General features: G+C 37.3%; 1 protein-coding gene across 9 annotated transcripts in view; it reads right to left on the bottom strand.

The window, feature by feature from the left end:
• LTBP1 (latent transforming growth factor beta binding protein 1) overlaps positions 1–15,928 on the bottom strand; it is a 209,251-nt gene that overhangs the window by 135,201 nt on the left and 58,122 nt on the right. For 7 of the 9 annotated variants that reach the window (XM_064445906.1, XM_064445908.1, XM_064445907.1 and 4 more), the window contains one exon: positions 7,127–7,294. In XM_064445906.1, coding sequence (XP_064301976.1) covers positions 7,127–7,294 — 168 coding nt within the window. Of the gene's footprint in view, positions 1–7,126; positions 7,452–15,928 lie in introns of those variants that run through there. The other 2 variants (XM_064445913.1, XM_064445914.1) reach the window with 2 other exon arrangements.

Genomic DNA, 15,928 nt, shown 5'->3' with positions numbered 1-15,928 from the left:
GGTTAAAAGTTCACAGTTCCCTTTTAACAGTTCAGATTTTTTAATGGATAGAAAACTCAGAATTTAAATGTGTGTGTAATGAAGATGTAATTCATGTTCCAAAACAAAGATCCAGAAATCTCTGTGCCTCTATGCTGCAAAACAGTCCTTTCAATTACAGCAATACCCAAATCTAAGAACTAATTACAGTTGGAATGGACAGCTGAATGATATACAGTCTGCACTGTACAGAGAGAAATTATCTGGAGCAGAACAAACAAAAACAGAACAGACAGTAGAGAGGCTGAACGGTGAAAGACAGCAATCAGAAAAGCAGTGATAGCTGCTTGCTTCCTTCTGATTGTGTTATGTCCAAAAGGACACATAATATACAAACCGATTTGCTAAGAAATCTGTGATAAATGCCACATTTTAATCAGTAAAGAAATTTGTCACTCTTCTGTGCTTGCATAATTCAAAGGCAACTTTCTTCTTTTGAAGCCAAAGCTGGCATATACTTCATCTTCAGTGAGGTATGTGCAAAGCATTTGGTTTAGCAATAACAAAATTATAGCTATAGAAGGTAGTGTGTTTATTTGAATATGCAACAATGTAATCATTCAAATAAATGCACTCTTAGTTCTCTTTTTGCAGTTCTTCAAGTCAGATATACATAAACTAATCCCTAGAAATTAAAACCATATACAGTAAAATAAAGCATTATGCATTTTAACTTTGTGTTCTGTTTTGCTTTAACTTTGAGGGAAACGTGCTTCATATGTTTTTGAATGGCTGCAGGTGTGGATTTCGTATGATTTCCATTTGTGGTTTTTCCTATGACTGCACATCCAAAAACTGTGTTCTCTGTAATATACAGTTTGGTGAGTGCTTTGAGAGCAGATGGACTTTTGCTTCATGGTGATGGTCTGAAGTCCTTAAGGTGAGCAAGGGAGTGGAAATGAGCTGCTAACAGGCTTGTCTGAGTTCAGCCTCATTATAATCATCTGGCTGAACAACGCATTTTCCTTAAGTTAGCATCTGGCCTCCGTTAGAGGGAAAGATGTTAAATTTGAATAATTATTTTAAGATTATGAAGAAAGAGTTCACAGATGCTGTAAGCTATATGGTGACATGTACTGATAAATACATGAGGGAAAGAAAGCATTCCTTCTGAACAGATGTGGATATCAACAACAACAAAATCCTTAAGATAAAAATTTTCTTTGTAATTTGAGTAAAGGTGGCCAATAACTGAAAATGCATTAAAACTCTAAGCACTGCTCAGATACCAACTGATACATTTATATTACAGGGTAGAATTTTAGTCCGCTGGATGTTCAGGTTAGGAAAGCCTACACTACACTACCTGTATTTTAAGTAAATTAATTAATTCTCCTGTCTGCTCCAATTTACTTTATAGAACAAAGGGAGATTGGACAAGTAATATCTGTTAAACTGATGCTCATGATAAATGGTTCCTCCCGAATTGTTTTACATTGGCTCTTCAGGCTGGGAAATACTTTTTCCTAGTATCTTCTATACAGCAGAGGATGTAAACCATTCATAAAAGTTCTACTGTTATTTGTCCTTATTTCTATTTTACCCACTCAGTCCAGTGCCAGAGGAAAATATTTGGCCTCCATTTTGCTACAGCTCTTACAAGGCTGCTGCATTAATAAATTTTTCAAGCATGATCATCATTTATACAGTTTAAATTTCAAATTACCAGTTAAAGCAGTGAATAAATTTTAATGTCCTGATCTTTTTCTCACACATCACCAGAGAGAGAGACTGACAGACTGACCAACTTCCTTGACTACCCTTGCAAAGTTTAAAAAGTTAATCTTTTAACCAAGTTGCCCAACAATTCTGAAGTTTTCAAGCATCTGCTAGTGTCTGTTAAAAGAAAAAATATTTCATCTGGCAGCAAAAAGAGCATAAAACAATAAAGCCTGACAGAGCAGAAATTATAATTACTGCAGGAACAGTAGAAACAAAACTTTTACCAAATAAGGCTACAAGGTAGCCACTACAGAGACAGTAAAAGGACTAAATTGATAATACTGGGGGAATATCAAGGTTATTACCTCACAACTACTTCAGAAAAGGATGATACTATAGCAAGTTAATGTGCAAAAACCAAGGATATTTCAAAGTAACGCTTCACTCTTACCTACACTACTAAAAATAAACTATGAATTACCAATTATCATACACTGTTCTTGAGCTAAGCAGTTATTCCAGAAATCAGTTGTCTGATGGAACATAATCAAGCTGAAAACCAAAGCATTAAGAAAAAAAATCTCCACAGTTATGTTACCAAAAAGAATTCAAAAACCTCTGCAAGACATTTGTTATCAATTATTTTAAATCCTCCATTTGAAAAGCTACATGTACATCTGTTAAGTCTCAACTGAAGCCATAGGAGAAGTTTTTTGCTGGGGCACAAGTTACAACGGGTCACCTACCCAGGCTGACACCATTCACTGAGTAATAAACACCACTTCCTAACAGAGAAGCGTCTAAGACATTGTCATTCTAGCAACTCCTAAACACATTACAACAAAATGAAGAATAAAATATGAAATGAAAACTGAACGGTATACACCTCACAAGCTGCTAGAAGAGACTAAATTCTCACAAATCTACACAAAGACTTCTACAAGCTGTTGGTCTTTTACATGCTTTCAGATGTCACCAAATTCATCCTCCACTATAATTTACAATAAATATGATTAAGTAAATGTATCTGGTCCTTCAAAGCACAAACGACCAGATACATTTTCACTTCAGACACCATGTCACCCAATGATGTCCGGCAGATACTTGTTAACATGTTCATACAGGACCAAAGGCAAATGGACCTTTCATAAATTAGAATAATGGAGGGTGAATTAACACCTCCTCATTCTCTTCTAATCTCACAAGGAAGAATGGCTCACATGGACTGCAGGCCACAACATACACATCTGACATCATTCCCAACCTCACAACAATTCCCTACAAAGATAAGTGAAGCTGTAGGAGGAACACTAACTTTCACTCAAATTCAATGAAACAAGAAATAAAGGGTTCATAGAAATCTGCCCTTCTTCCAAGGGAAAGCACACAACAAAATATTCCCTCGTCCCCAGTAACGGCCTAAGCAAATTACGGTGGTGCACAACAAAGCCAGGAGGAAGGACAACTGTGCAGGCTATATGAAAAGGTATCAGGAGAAAAAGGGAAGGGAATTTTAGGAGAAGAGATACTCAGGAGCATTAAGAGTGACAGGAAGGGGAGCAGCAGAGCAAGAATTCTGTCACTACCTCTGGCACAATTGTCTCCTATGGTCTTGGGAAAGAATTCTTAAACTCTCCTTGGTCTCCATCTGCAGAATTCTGCTACTTCCCTGTTTGACACAGATACTGCCAAGTGCTCAGTCACAAAATCTCTACAGAAAGATCGGCACTTCCACTGAATAGCATGCAACTCTCTCTAACTTCTCATTTATAACAGTTTGAATGAACGACTTTAAATGAGACAGAGGGCTGCAAATGAACAGTGCATATAAACCTAAGTATTAAATGACTGTTTCCTTTACTAAGTTCTGTCATTCCTGTGCAATGAATGAGGCAGGGATCCTGTGGAAAAAACAGAATGTAAATCTACAAATTAATACATATGCACAATAGGGAAAAAATTAAAGAGCATGAAAAATATTAATTTGTGTATTTCCTAATTCCTTACTGCTTCATTTTACAGTGATATTTTACATTCTAACTACAAAGTAGTTGCTGTCCACCCATTCCTTACAGAGAGAAAATTCATTTCAAAAGTAAGTATTGTGGAATGTGGAATAATTTTGAGGAGAAACAGGACACATCACTGAGTAACTTCAACAGTGAATGAGACAGAAACCTCGTATGTTATTCTAAACCCATCCTTTCCTTTGAACACATATCAACCCTGTTCTACAAGCCTCTGCAGATATATCAGGACTGAAATACCATACAAATTGCACATGCATCAATCCAGTAGAACAATGAGAACCATCTATTCAGCAGAAGCTTCCACTCAGATTAAATGCTTTCATTCTCCAAGCCAATGAAAATTGGAGGTTGGTTAGTTTAGCTGTGGAACATATCCCATTCACAAAATGAAACTGCAAAAAACCCCAAAGTTTCACTGAAGCAGACTGGAAATCAAGGAGATCCTTCCTGTTAAATACCAAGCTTTCATCACCTTCAATTGAAATGCTAGAGCTCTTCATGAGAACAGCCAAAATCTCAGCTACCTGAAAAGCTACATTTTCCCCAATCTGTTTCTTGTTGAGGGTTTGTTTTTAATGGCTTATCCATATCTAATAAAATTTTCAGGAAACAGCATTTGTTCCTTGCCTGGACTCAGTGGTACCAAGTTTCAGCTGAAATGACAAACTGAGCAAATTTTAAGAGTCCAAAATAACCCATAGAAAAACTTGAGTAGCTTTGGTACAGGCACTGCAACTGATTCTCTCTGAAAATAAGTGTTTACAAAGTTCAAAACATATATGTGAAATCTTACTCTGCTTCATTATTAGAAAGAATGCATTATTAAGAAAAAAGCAAAATGATGGCTAACTGCAGTCTGTCATCAAAGAATCTAAAGTCAATCTTGCGTACTAGAATGCTGCTCCTGCTACAGAAATAGATTTAGATCTAACAACCTAAAGCGGTTTCCTAGTTTCCCCACTCATAGTAGGTATTTATTATTAGCAATATGAGTTAGTTTTCCAAATAGGGCATGTGAATTTATCTTTTCTGGCTGTAGGAAGAACAAATACTTTAAAAAAACATCCTGAAAAAGTGCTGTTCGCTGCTTTAAGTATGTCTTTTCTGACACGACATTCTGTTTCATGGTTGCATTTTTAAAGTGTCAAATGATCAGAGTAAGAATTTCCATGCATTTTGGATAAACAGTAAGTAAACAAGTTTAGAGCAGGGTTTTAAAAGCAAAAAGTACAAGCAAAACATCATGCAGATATTAAAAATATACCAAAAATAAGTGATCTCGGAAGACCCAAAATTACTTCTACCGGGAGACATCCCTATCAGGACAAGGCTAAGCCAATGAGAGGCACCAGTAAGAGAACAGATATAAAGATTATTTCAGTAGTATATATTTTAAACCCTCATTCAAAAGCTCCTGAAAATCTGCAGTCAGTGAAAGAACTTTGTTTCCAAGTATAAGATCTCTCCTCTCTGGCTATTATGAAGTTCACGCAGCCTTTTTATTTTTAACTGGAGAGCCTTAAATCACAGTTTAGACCTCTTTATTATTCCTCTTGTGTAAAAATGTGCGGCAAATGCTTTTGGTCTTTTAAAAGGTAATAAGGAAGATAGCTATAGGCAGGTTAAAAATCCCTATACATGTGAAGTGACTTGGGTTTTTTGAATTTTTAAACATAACGCTCCCCTATCTTTCCATCAGATGCTATTATGAGCTGCTGTTGTTGAATATTTCTAGCAGCCTGTTGTACACAGAGCATCATGAGCTGCATGGCCTGAGGCCAGGAAGGAAGGTGTGGAACACGTCTTCACAGGTTGATTTCCACTCTCCAAGTTTTCAAGTATTTGAAAGAAGATCATGTTACAGCAGATTTACATAGCAGACAAATTACATGACTGCCTGTTCTCAGTATTTCATAATTTCAATTTTAAAATAGGCCAAATGAAAGGGGGGTGGGTGGAATAACCCTATCCTTTCAGAGTAGTCGGAAAATTAAACAAAAAACCTAGCTGTGTTTTTTGCCAAAACATTGGTAGAAATCTCTATTGGCAATAAACACAAATTCAAAGGGTTTTATTTACCATTCCTTTACAAAATAATTTTCTGTTTTAATGCCTCATTACAACCATAAACAAATGCAAAATATGCTGTATTGCCCTTTTAAAACAGTTCATCATTAGTCCAAAACATATATATTTTTATAAACATTCATATTATCAAGGAATGTGTTAATTTCAAGAGCTTTCACCCACAGTCTGATAGTCTAGTAGGAGTGTTAAGAGAGGGAAATGCCCTTTGAATCATCTGTTCATATGAAAAAAAGAATAATTTGGAACAGCTTTTTCACCCCTCAGAGCCTGCAATATAGTGCACTTAAAGGGCAGCATTGGCCAGCCTCAGCACTGCCTGACATTATGTTTATACTAGACAGAGACTAAAATTACAATGTTCATATCTGGCATTCTTTGAGCACAAACTGGCAAAATAATTTTCTCAGGTTTTTTGTTTAAGAAAACAATACTATGATATTTTCAGGATAACAACAAAGATAAAACTGCTCCTTCCAAGAGCAGTTAAGGATATATTAATGTGAAATAACAAGTTCAAAAGTGTTTAGGTATGTACTCATGCATCTATTTCTCTTAGCTTACAAGACAGGAATTTGTGTGCAAGTATCAATCAGCATCATATATGGTACAGTTAAAATATGCTAAACATTATCCTCAATAGCTTTCAGTGTTTATTTCAACACAGTTAAGCAGTTGTAAGGTTTAGACTGGCATACTGCTGATACTCTTCTTGAGCAAGCAGAAAGAATAAACATTAACAGAGAAATGACTGGCTTCAGTAACTTCAAATGGGCTTCACATTATTTCAGTTTCTAAAAATGACAAATATGAAATCTGATTTACTCTCAGCAGTAAGAAAAAGTTCTAAGCTGATGTATTTTAAAAAAGGATTGCAGTTTTAAGGAACTCCCAAAATATTTTTTGAAGACAGATTCACCACGTTAGCTAGATTTTATGTGCATTTGATACCTATTCAACAAGCAAAAAGAGGAAACAGAACTTTTCTTGGAATCTGATATTTTCTCTATTTACTAAGACAAACTCTAAGGGATTAATTTTGCCAAAAGCTTCAGCTTAGCATGTAGTAGTCCTACAGCTGAAAACTCAGCTGAAAAATATGGAAGCTTTCTTTCCTATGACACAAAAGGAATTTTTGGGAACATTTCCGAAGGATACCAGAAAGCTTGTCTAACATACAATGGTTCCTACTCAGCACAGCCCTCCAAACAAAGAGTAACAGATGCACAACTGGTATTAATAACAAAACATCTCCTCCCTCTGTTAGTCAAAAGAGGACAGCTAAGGACATACAGTTTCAGGGTACTTACCTACTCGGAAGTTAGTGGCTGTCAGCGTGTCAGCAGCATGGCCATTTTCACTAATGAGGGTGGTAGTATTTCCCTTCTCACAGTTGTTCTGACAGTTGCCTTTGGTACAAGTCACTTTACAGATGCTGGGTGTAAAGACCACCTTGATCCGACCAGTGTGATTTCCCACTGTCAGTGGAGGCAAAGAAAAAAAGAAAAATAAACAGATCACTTTGGTATCCATTGATTTCCTTCAAAAAGTTTTGGAAAAAAAAAAAAGGCGGGGGGAGAAAAAGGCGACAGGTCTACAGGAGGAGGGCAGTCTGCAGTGCTCTCTCATAGATCTCCAGTGGTGTCTCTGAAACAGGAGTAGGAAGCTTAGCAAACAGAACTCCGGGATCCGCTCCAAAACCACATTTAAAGTCAAGTCACTGGAGTGGGATTAGTAATCACAATGCTGCACTTTATTCACAGGCAGACAAAGAGCAATACCAAGGGCATGACAGCTTAAATAGCCAACCCTGACAGGCAGATGTAATGTAAAGAGGCTGGCTGTGCACCTAGGGGTGAATAAACTCTTGTGTCCTCCTGCATACTTTTCCTGTTTCTGCACTTATTAAGTCACTATTTGTAGCTCGACCCCTGGAAATGTTTTAGGCATGCGGCATGTCTGAAAACATCTGTCTCAAATCTCCTGGCACCCCAGCCTAGAGTGGTCAAACCTTGTGACGCAGCTGCCTGGACCCATTTTTTCAGTTTTTTGGCACTATTTTTCCACAAGGATTTACATATTATAGACTGAGCTTTGCTGTCAGCCTTTGTTTAAGTAACAAATAGCTCAGAGAAAAGGGTATGTATCAATGCTTGAAAATACTGGTTCTGAGCAAAAAGATAGAAAAGGCTAGATTCTCTTTTTTTATATATACTTCCTTGCAGTCATTTAAAAACTTGAATGTAATAAAGACAGAACAAACACCAATTTTAAATTAAGCTAATTAGAAGATCATCTTGTTACAGAATTTGATTTAAAGACAGATGTATTTGGTTCCACATCTAAAAGCTGAAGACAAAAAGATATTAAAACTACTCATTAGGAAAATCTGGGGGGGAAAAACACAGATTCCATTTGCAATTATTTAAAAAGAAAACAGTTTGTCCTCTGCACACTTACTAATAAATTCAGCAAGTTCTTGTAAATATATCAAAGCATCTTTGTGGAAACTATTAATAAATACTTTTGCATCAAACCTAACAATCCCAAGAAATGATGCACAGAAAGAGAAGAATCTCCTTCCTCATGTCAGAAGTAAAAAAGTTGCTGGATAGTTGTCTAACCCAGTTTATGAAATAGCCTCTGGACAAACATTATTGTTTTTTTAAATCTCAAGAAAAGGAAGAAAATCTTCCCACTTCAAAAGAATATAAATCCTTCTTATTTCTGGCTATTCATAAACAAATTAAAACAATTGTGCCAACTGTTTTGTCTATAGTAAAGGCATTGCTCCATTTGAACAGCAGCTGCAGTACAGATGCTCCCACCTTATCCTCCCTAAACAATAGTTAGAAAATGCACAGCCCAGACAGACACAGGAATAAAATATTTCAATTAAAGGCTACTACTGTGATTTTAGTCAATTTAGAAGACACCCTGGATTCTTGGATGCCAAGCGTTTCTTACAAAAATTAGTACACCTTTCCCAGTGAACAGACATAAGTGGCTTGTGAACTGCTGAGGTTAGAACTTCTAAGCTTTGCTTTTGTTAAGCACAGCTTCACAAGCAGTACTGCCATCTTTTTATTTTATTTGCATAGTTTTATATATATCTTTTCCTAGAAAAGCCCAATCCATTTTATATTTTCAGATGTTTTAGTAACATTTTTCCTTCAGGATGTGATCTAATTAAAAAAACATGGTTAGTTGAGTCACAAAAGTCAGTCCTGCCTACACTATAAAAACCAGTATTGGGGGACCCATACAAGTTTTCCAGCTTACCTAACAAAAAAAAGAAAAAAAAAAAATTGGCTTTGCCAGAATAGATGGAACTAAACCATGATTTAGTACTCTGCACTGTGTTGTTGAGTGCTGAGCTGTAGCAAAATTTAAGCATAATGTTTATAACAAAAAAGAAAAATCACATTTTTATAATAATTTTTATCACACAGTTCAGATTTTAGCAGAAAAATTCTGTAGCATAAATTTTTTTTGCAGAAGAGACACCTTCGTATGAGTCTCAATAGAAACTGTAAATTTGTCTCTTACCCCTTTTGGGGGAGAAACTGTTAGCATCTAAATTTGGGAGTAACACGAACAGCAGCTGAACACTACCTTCAAAAACACAAACCAGTATCTACAGAGGTAAAGGGTATCCATGAAAGAATATTTAAATACAGCTTTTCAGGGAAGTATGAAGTCTGAAAAACCACATGATGTAAGCCCTAGCCCCTAAAATATTCAAACCATTATTCAGGAATGCTTTTGCTATAAAACAAATTCAATTTTCACAGATATTCCTGTTTTACTAGATTGCAAAGAGCCAGAAATAAGACAACTTCGTATTCTTTTGACATGGGAAGATTTTCTCCACCTTTCTCAGATTTATGAAAACTATAATGAAACTATTATTTTCTTCTCCCTGCCTAGCATACCACAGCTTTTAATCTCCCTCAATTCTTCTGGAGACATTTAGGAAGGATACAAAGCTAGTAATGGCCTCCGAGCTGAAAATTGACCCGTGTATGATGAGGCGATTCAAGGCAGACACATTATCTTCATCCTTGCCTGCAATTGTTCTAAGCAGACAGTACTATCCTCACGCATCTTATGGTTTAGAGACCTTACCAGTGAGCATGATACATGCAGGTTTAAACTGAAAACAGACCACAAACCCTTCTCCTGAAAGGAAGCTTTTGGCAGAAACTCTGCAAGGTTAGAGTCTTGGACTTCCTTGAATCCTCTCCCTTTCCTCTCTCCTGTAGGGTTTTGTTTTCCCGCTTCTCCAAAGCAGGGATGATAAACTATCTCCTTCAATATCTCTTCGCTGTTTTGGCAGCATCAATGTTAACACCCACAATTTCAAGCTAGAAAAAGCCCATTACTGGTATTGCCTTGACCTCTTTTGGTTTTGGGCTGGTTCATATTAAAGAAGGACAGGGCATTTTTAAGGCAGCATACAGATTATTTTCCTCTTTAGATTCCAGAAGCTTTACTGATGATGCCACTGTGAAAGACACGACAAGATCTGCGAATTAGATCATCACGATTTCATTTCTGGAAGAAAATTATGGTGCTACAGCACTGCAACATAACTGGAATAATTTTTGATAGATAGATAGATAGATAGATAGATAGATAGATAGATAGATAGATAGATAGATAGATAGATAGATAGATAGATAGATAGATAGGCAGGCAGGCAGGCAGGCAGGCAGAACTGTGGAAATTAAACACCTCACTCTGAAGTACAACACCAGACTGAAGAAACACAAATGTGAGACCAGATAAATAAATTAGCCTAATGAAAGACAACAAAAGCAGAAGATACAAACACTGAATAAATAGCAAATCTACTGAAAAAAATGGTAGAACTAGAGATAAAACTCAGATTTTTTTGTTTTAATAAAGATAGGATTAGTAATCCTGATTGTCCTGACTAAAACTTTACCCCTGAGCTAGGCACCAAATTCACAATGAGGAGGCTCAGCCAACTGTGCCATCACTCTGCCTCATAGTCCAGGCTCACTTATACCTAACAACTCTTAAAAACATTTGTCAAAGGAGATTTGTGGAAGACCATAACCATAATTCCCAAAATTTGTGAAACTCTTGAGTCAGATTCAAAAAAGAAAGATGCCTGGGTAAAGTGATGTGATTTTAGCTGAAAATTGGCACCGCGTATATGAGATTTTCTTTCCATCTCTCTAAGTCACTATGATATAATATTATGAACACGGCAAGCTCCTGCTGTGATAAATTTATGATCTAACGACTGCAGAAATGGAAAATATAAGCAAAATGATTTCTTCATAGACTCCTCCTGCCCCAACTGTACATCATATCAAACTGGTGTGGTTTTTTTCCTGCATTAGCAGAAAAGGTGAATGAGTTAATACAAGGTAGGTGGCAGGTTTTAGGTCCAGGTGGTCACAACAGGTCACACAGCCATGCCTGATCAGATTGTATAAGGGGAAGGATTCCTCCTCAACCTCCTGGGTCCCTTTGTCTGTATTGCTACTCAGCCTTCATTTCTTTCTGGAATTTCTATAAACACATTTTTTTCCTGGTTTTATGGCTGCCCTCACAGCTCCAGCATCCTGCAAAGATTTAACTAGGCAGTATTCAATAGCTGTAGTGGATCTCAGAAGATTTGTGGCATGTCCCTGTTCTGCAGGAAGACAATGGTCTAGCAACACTAGTGAAATCAAACTGGTATTCAATTAAAAAGACGACTACAGTGTACTGTCTCATAGGTCAAGTAGAGCAAACAGAAGAAAATATTTTCATGTGTTGAAAAAATTATGTTGCTGCATGTATGATGTTTTTATGCTGCACAGTGACCTAATCAGGAGGATTCACAACAAAAATCACAAGCAGTGGCTCACACTATGGACTCAGCTGTCAGAGCTCACACATACTTCTCCCATAATCCTTGCACAAAACTTCTTTCTGAGTCTACTTTTAGAGGGGTTTGTGGGGTTTTTAATACCTTCACTTATGACAAGTATCCTGAGGCAAATCTCCTAAGGAAACAGAACTACATAAACTGTAGGCTTTCCACTAGAACCTCCAAGAATGATATACACTACTGCGTTTTCACGACACCCTACTGCATGGAACCTACTATGTTTTCATTTGTGTATCTACACAGAATCTCATCAGACCTGAAGATTCTCTCTTAAAATGTCATTCTCTTCCCAAAGACAATAGATTACCTCAGGCAATTTCAGGTTTTCAAATGATAACCATGATGCATGAGAACTTTGGAATGAAAAACCATCTTCTCAAATCAAAGCCAATAAGCTTTTAAAGAGCAAATAGAGTCAACATTTTAAATTCTCAGATGACCAACTCCCTCTCTTTTTTCTTAATTAAATGCTGGCAGGGAAAAAGAAGCAGAAGGAAATTACTTATTTCCTAAAACAGATGTCTCGCAGTTATTTCACCAGCCCACCTGGTTTAGTCCTTACTACTAGATATGCTTGTTCAGCCAAAAGGAAAGCTGACATTGTATAAAAATCAACAATGTAAGTAAAATAGCTAAGCTTCTAGAACTCTTGCTGAATGACCTTTTCACACTTTTGACAATAGATGAGGAAGTTCTATCTTATCACCAGTCATCAATTTAAAACAAACAAACCCCAAAAACCTAGTTCCCAAAGATCAGAACAAGTTGAAACTTGGCTATTATACATCTTAATACCTAAGTCTGGAAGATTTCCTAATGCTAAGAGCTAAGGAAAGAAGCAAACAGAAAACCCCAAAACAAACAAAAAAACTGGAAGATAGATAAAGACACACTAGATTCACATGCAGACCAGAGTCAGATCCTCCCTAAATTTCAGATTACACACCGGGAGGAATACGGCCCTTGCTAGGCATAGAAAGGACTGAAAGACTCTTGAGAGATCACCCGATCTCCCCTCTCTTCTTTTTCCCAACACAAGATGAAACAGCAGCATTACGCAAAAAGTTTGACCAGCCTATTCTCAGAACCCTTCTATTATGCAGATTCCACAGCACCCCTAAGGAACATGTTCCAGTGCTTTAGACTCTCTTATTATAAAGGTATGCCTAATACCTAACCCACATTTCTTCTGTTGCAATTCAAGTGTATTATTGCCCTGCCTTATCTACAGCAAACTCTGACAAAATCTTATTCCTCTGTGGATCCACTTCTAACATACTTGAAGACTGCTACTGTCTATCTCCCTCAGTCTCATTTTCTCCAGACCAAAACCAGCTAAACTTTTCCAGGTTAACAGGCCTCCACATTCTTTCTTATTTTGCTTTTGATACCACTCACTTGGTTCTTATTCTTCTTCAAATACACTGTCCAAAACTAGAAAATACTGCAGCGGAGGTTTGATCAGTGTTGGGGACAGCAGCTTATGTAAAATGCTTCTGTTGGTATAACTTATTTTCTCCCCCAACAGTGCACTGTTGTTACATCCTACTCAGACCCAGTCTGCAGGCTAGGCCAAAGGGGCACAGATGTCCCAGATCCCTTTCTGATTTGTTGATATGGATATTGTTCCAGTGAAGCGAGTGTGGAACATTCCTTACATAACCTTAGCAGGACTGAACTCAGCCCTTAACTCTGCTCTGAGTAAAACCTTCTGCATTCAAGCCTCGCCCATCTGAAAACTGGGCAGAATATAAGCCTTATTCTTTCTGTAACAGACACAAGCACAAACAAGTTTGAAAACTACATGGATTCAAAACGACAAGGCACAGCTGCTCAGTAATGTCATTTTTTTTGCTTCAATATACAATGCTTATCTTCAGGTAAAGTAGTGCATCTTTGCTCTTTCCAGAAACTTTGCTACAGTACACTTGCACACCTCACACCTGGTTCTCTTTTCACAAGCATTGGAGAAATCATACATGGCAATGAAAGTAAAAATAAGATGACCCAGCTTTATTTCACCCAAGATCCAATCCCTTCTCTGATGCTTAAAAATATTCCCCAGTTCTGCATGAGATGATGTGTGTGTGCATACTCACCCAGTCAAACATTTTGAACAAGGCAGCAGTATGTGAAGCTGTACTTTATTTACCATGTCTAGACAGCTATAGCTACACAAGTAATTAATTCCAGCATTCCTTCTACTTTTTGTTATTTTTAACTCCTTATTTTTGTTGCATTTGTATGAACTTACAGATATTTCACTAGTTAATACAGCTTATCCTTTGATATTCTGTTTTCAAGTATTCAGTTCTATTGCCTTTATGCAAACCGATAGGGCTTCAAAGAGTACAACACGACCCAGCTACCTATCATGACAGTAACTGAACAGGGATCTCCACAGCTTCTTTTTATTGCCATTCTTATTGCTACTATGGCTATTATACAAACTTCTCTACATACCTATTTCTGACTAGCCGTGTCACTGAACCTTCACATCATTTCCTCCTTCTGTCTTGTTTATATGTTCCTACCACAATCTTCTCCCTCCAGTCAGAAAGGAGCTCTCAAGCTTCTTGCTTCTATTGCACTCTTGTTTCTTCACCCTCTTTTTAGCACCTGGCTTGCTTCTTCAGCATTGTTGACAGACAGGCAAAGAAATTATCCAGAAGACTTGATGCTTCCAAGGTAAGGGAGAAGATAATTGAAAAGAAGGTACCTGGAAAAGCCTTTTTCCTTCCTGATTATCACAGGGATACAATCTCTTCCTTGGTCCCTGTCACAGCAGAGAGAAAAGGGACTTCTGTTCGCCTCACCAGAACCACCCCAGAAAAAACTTATTCTAGGAGAGCCAAGTAACCCACTCTTCAGTTTTCTTAATCTCAGTTTAAGATAGAGATGAAGCTAAACAGTGTATTGTTTTAAACAATTTACTACAGCAAAACTTGCTCCATTAAAGTAGGTTTTCTTCATTGATTTTGACAGATTCTGACAAACTCTCTGCTGTCTACAACACAGGCTTGTGTTTTATATGGATGGGTGTCACTTAAGTATCAAAGGAGCACATGCAGGCACAAGAGCTGAGATCGTTTTGAAAGACATGCATAATCATATTTACATGCCCCCCAAGAGCCCTTTGCTGATAAATTCTCTTACTGACACAGCCTTTTAGCGCAAGTCAGAGGAATTCACAGTAGTTATAATAATTTTGTCCTGTGCAAGTGCGTAACATACAAATCACACAGATTTGAAATCTGGGATCTCCCAGCAGGCTTTATGAATCAACTTTTGTCTTCCTTGTCTTTTTTTACCACTACAAAAGATTCTCTATATGCAATCCTCAAGCAACAAACATCCTATCTTGAACTACAGCCATTTTCCATGCTTAAAGCATTTTTTAAATCTCTAATCAATAGCTGGTAGTGAGAAATGTAACTATCATTTCCCTTTATATAGTTTAGGCTGTTCCAATAAAATATACCAACCCAAATAAACAGAGACTGCAATATGGTTTGAGGTGTCTGACAGAAAGGCCTCAACTTTGTTCAATTAAATTTATGGGGGGGATAATTCTTTTAATCTGTTTTTTGTTTGTTTTAAAGATATTACATGAAGACTAGATCCACAAATGGATACAATGTTAAAAAGCTTAAATTTTAGCCTTGAGCTATACCACTAATCAGTCCAAGGTCTCTTGTACAAGGATGAGTGAGGTTAATTCACATGGAGCAAGCAGCCTAACTAGCACACTGAACAGGAATGTGCCCAACCCATTAAACAGGAAACACTGAGGACATGAGACTGCTTAGTTCAAATCCTTTTAGGGCTCAGATGCATTTCTTTGAGGAACTGGATGACTCTTCACTACAGCTCGGTCCCTAACCTCACCATGACTATGCCATGGCACTCCTTAGGGAGCTTATTCCTGAAGGAGAGTTTAGAAATTCAGTCACCTAAGCCATGTTAAGGATAGGCAGAGAGATGAGTGCTTCAGCTGCAGGTCCAGGTGGGAATCAAGCAAAAGATTAGCGCCTAGATGGCCTGTCTTCTCCAGAGAAAAGCACTTCTGAAACAGAACTTCATACTCTTGAAGAGCCTCATGCTTGAAAAGTACACATCCACATGCCTCAGGTTTGGGACTGGAGACAGCTCCAGCTGTAAAAGCAACCCACCACAGAATTCAGGTCCACAAGCCTTTTTT

Source organism: Phalacrocorax carbo, chromosome 3, assembly GCF_963921805.1.
Source record: "Phalacrocorax carbo chromosome 3, bPhaCar2.1, whole genome shotgun sequence".
Lineage (NCBI taxonomy): Eukaryota > Metazoa > Chordata > Aves > Suliformes > Phalacrocoracidae > Phalacrocorax > Phalacrocorax carbo.
Note: the sequence above shows the minus strand (reverse complement) of the source record. Positions and strands in the feature narration are given on the sequence as shown.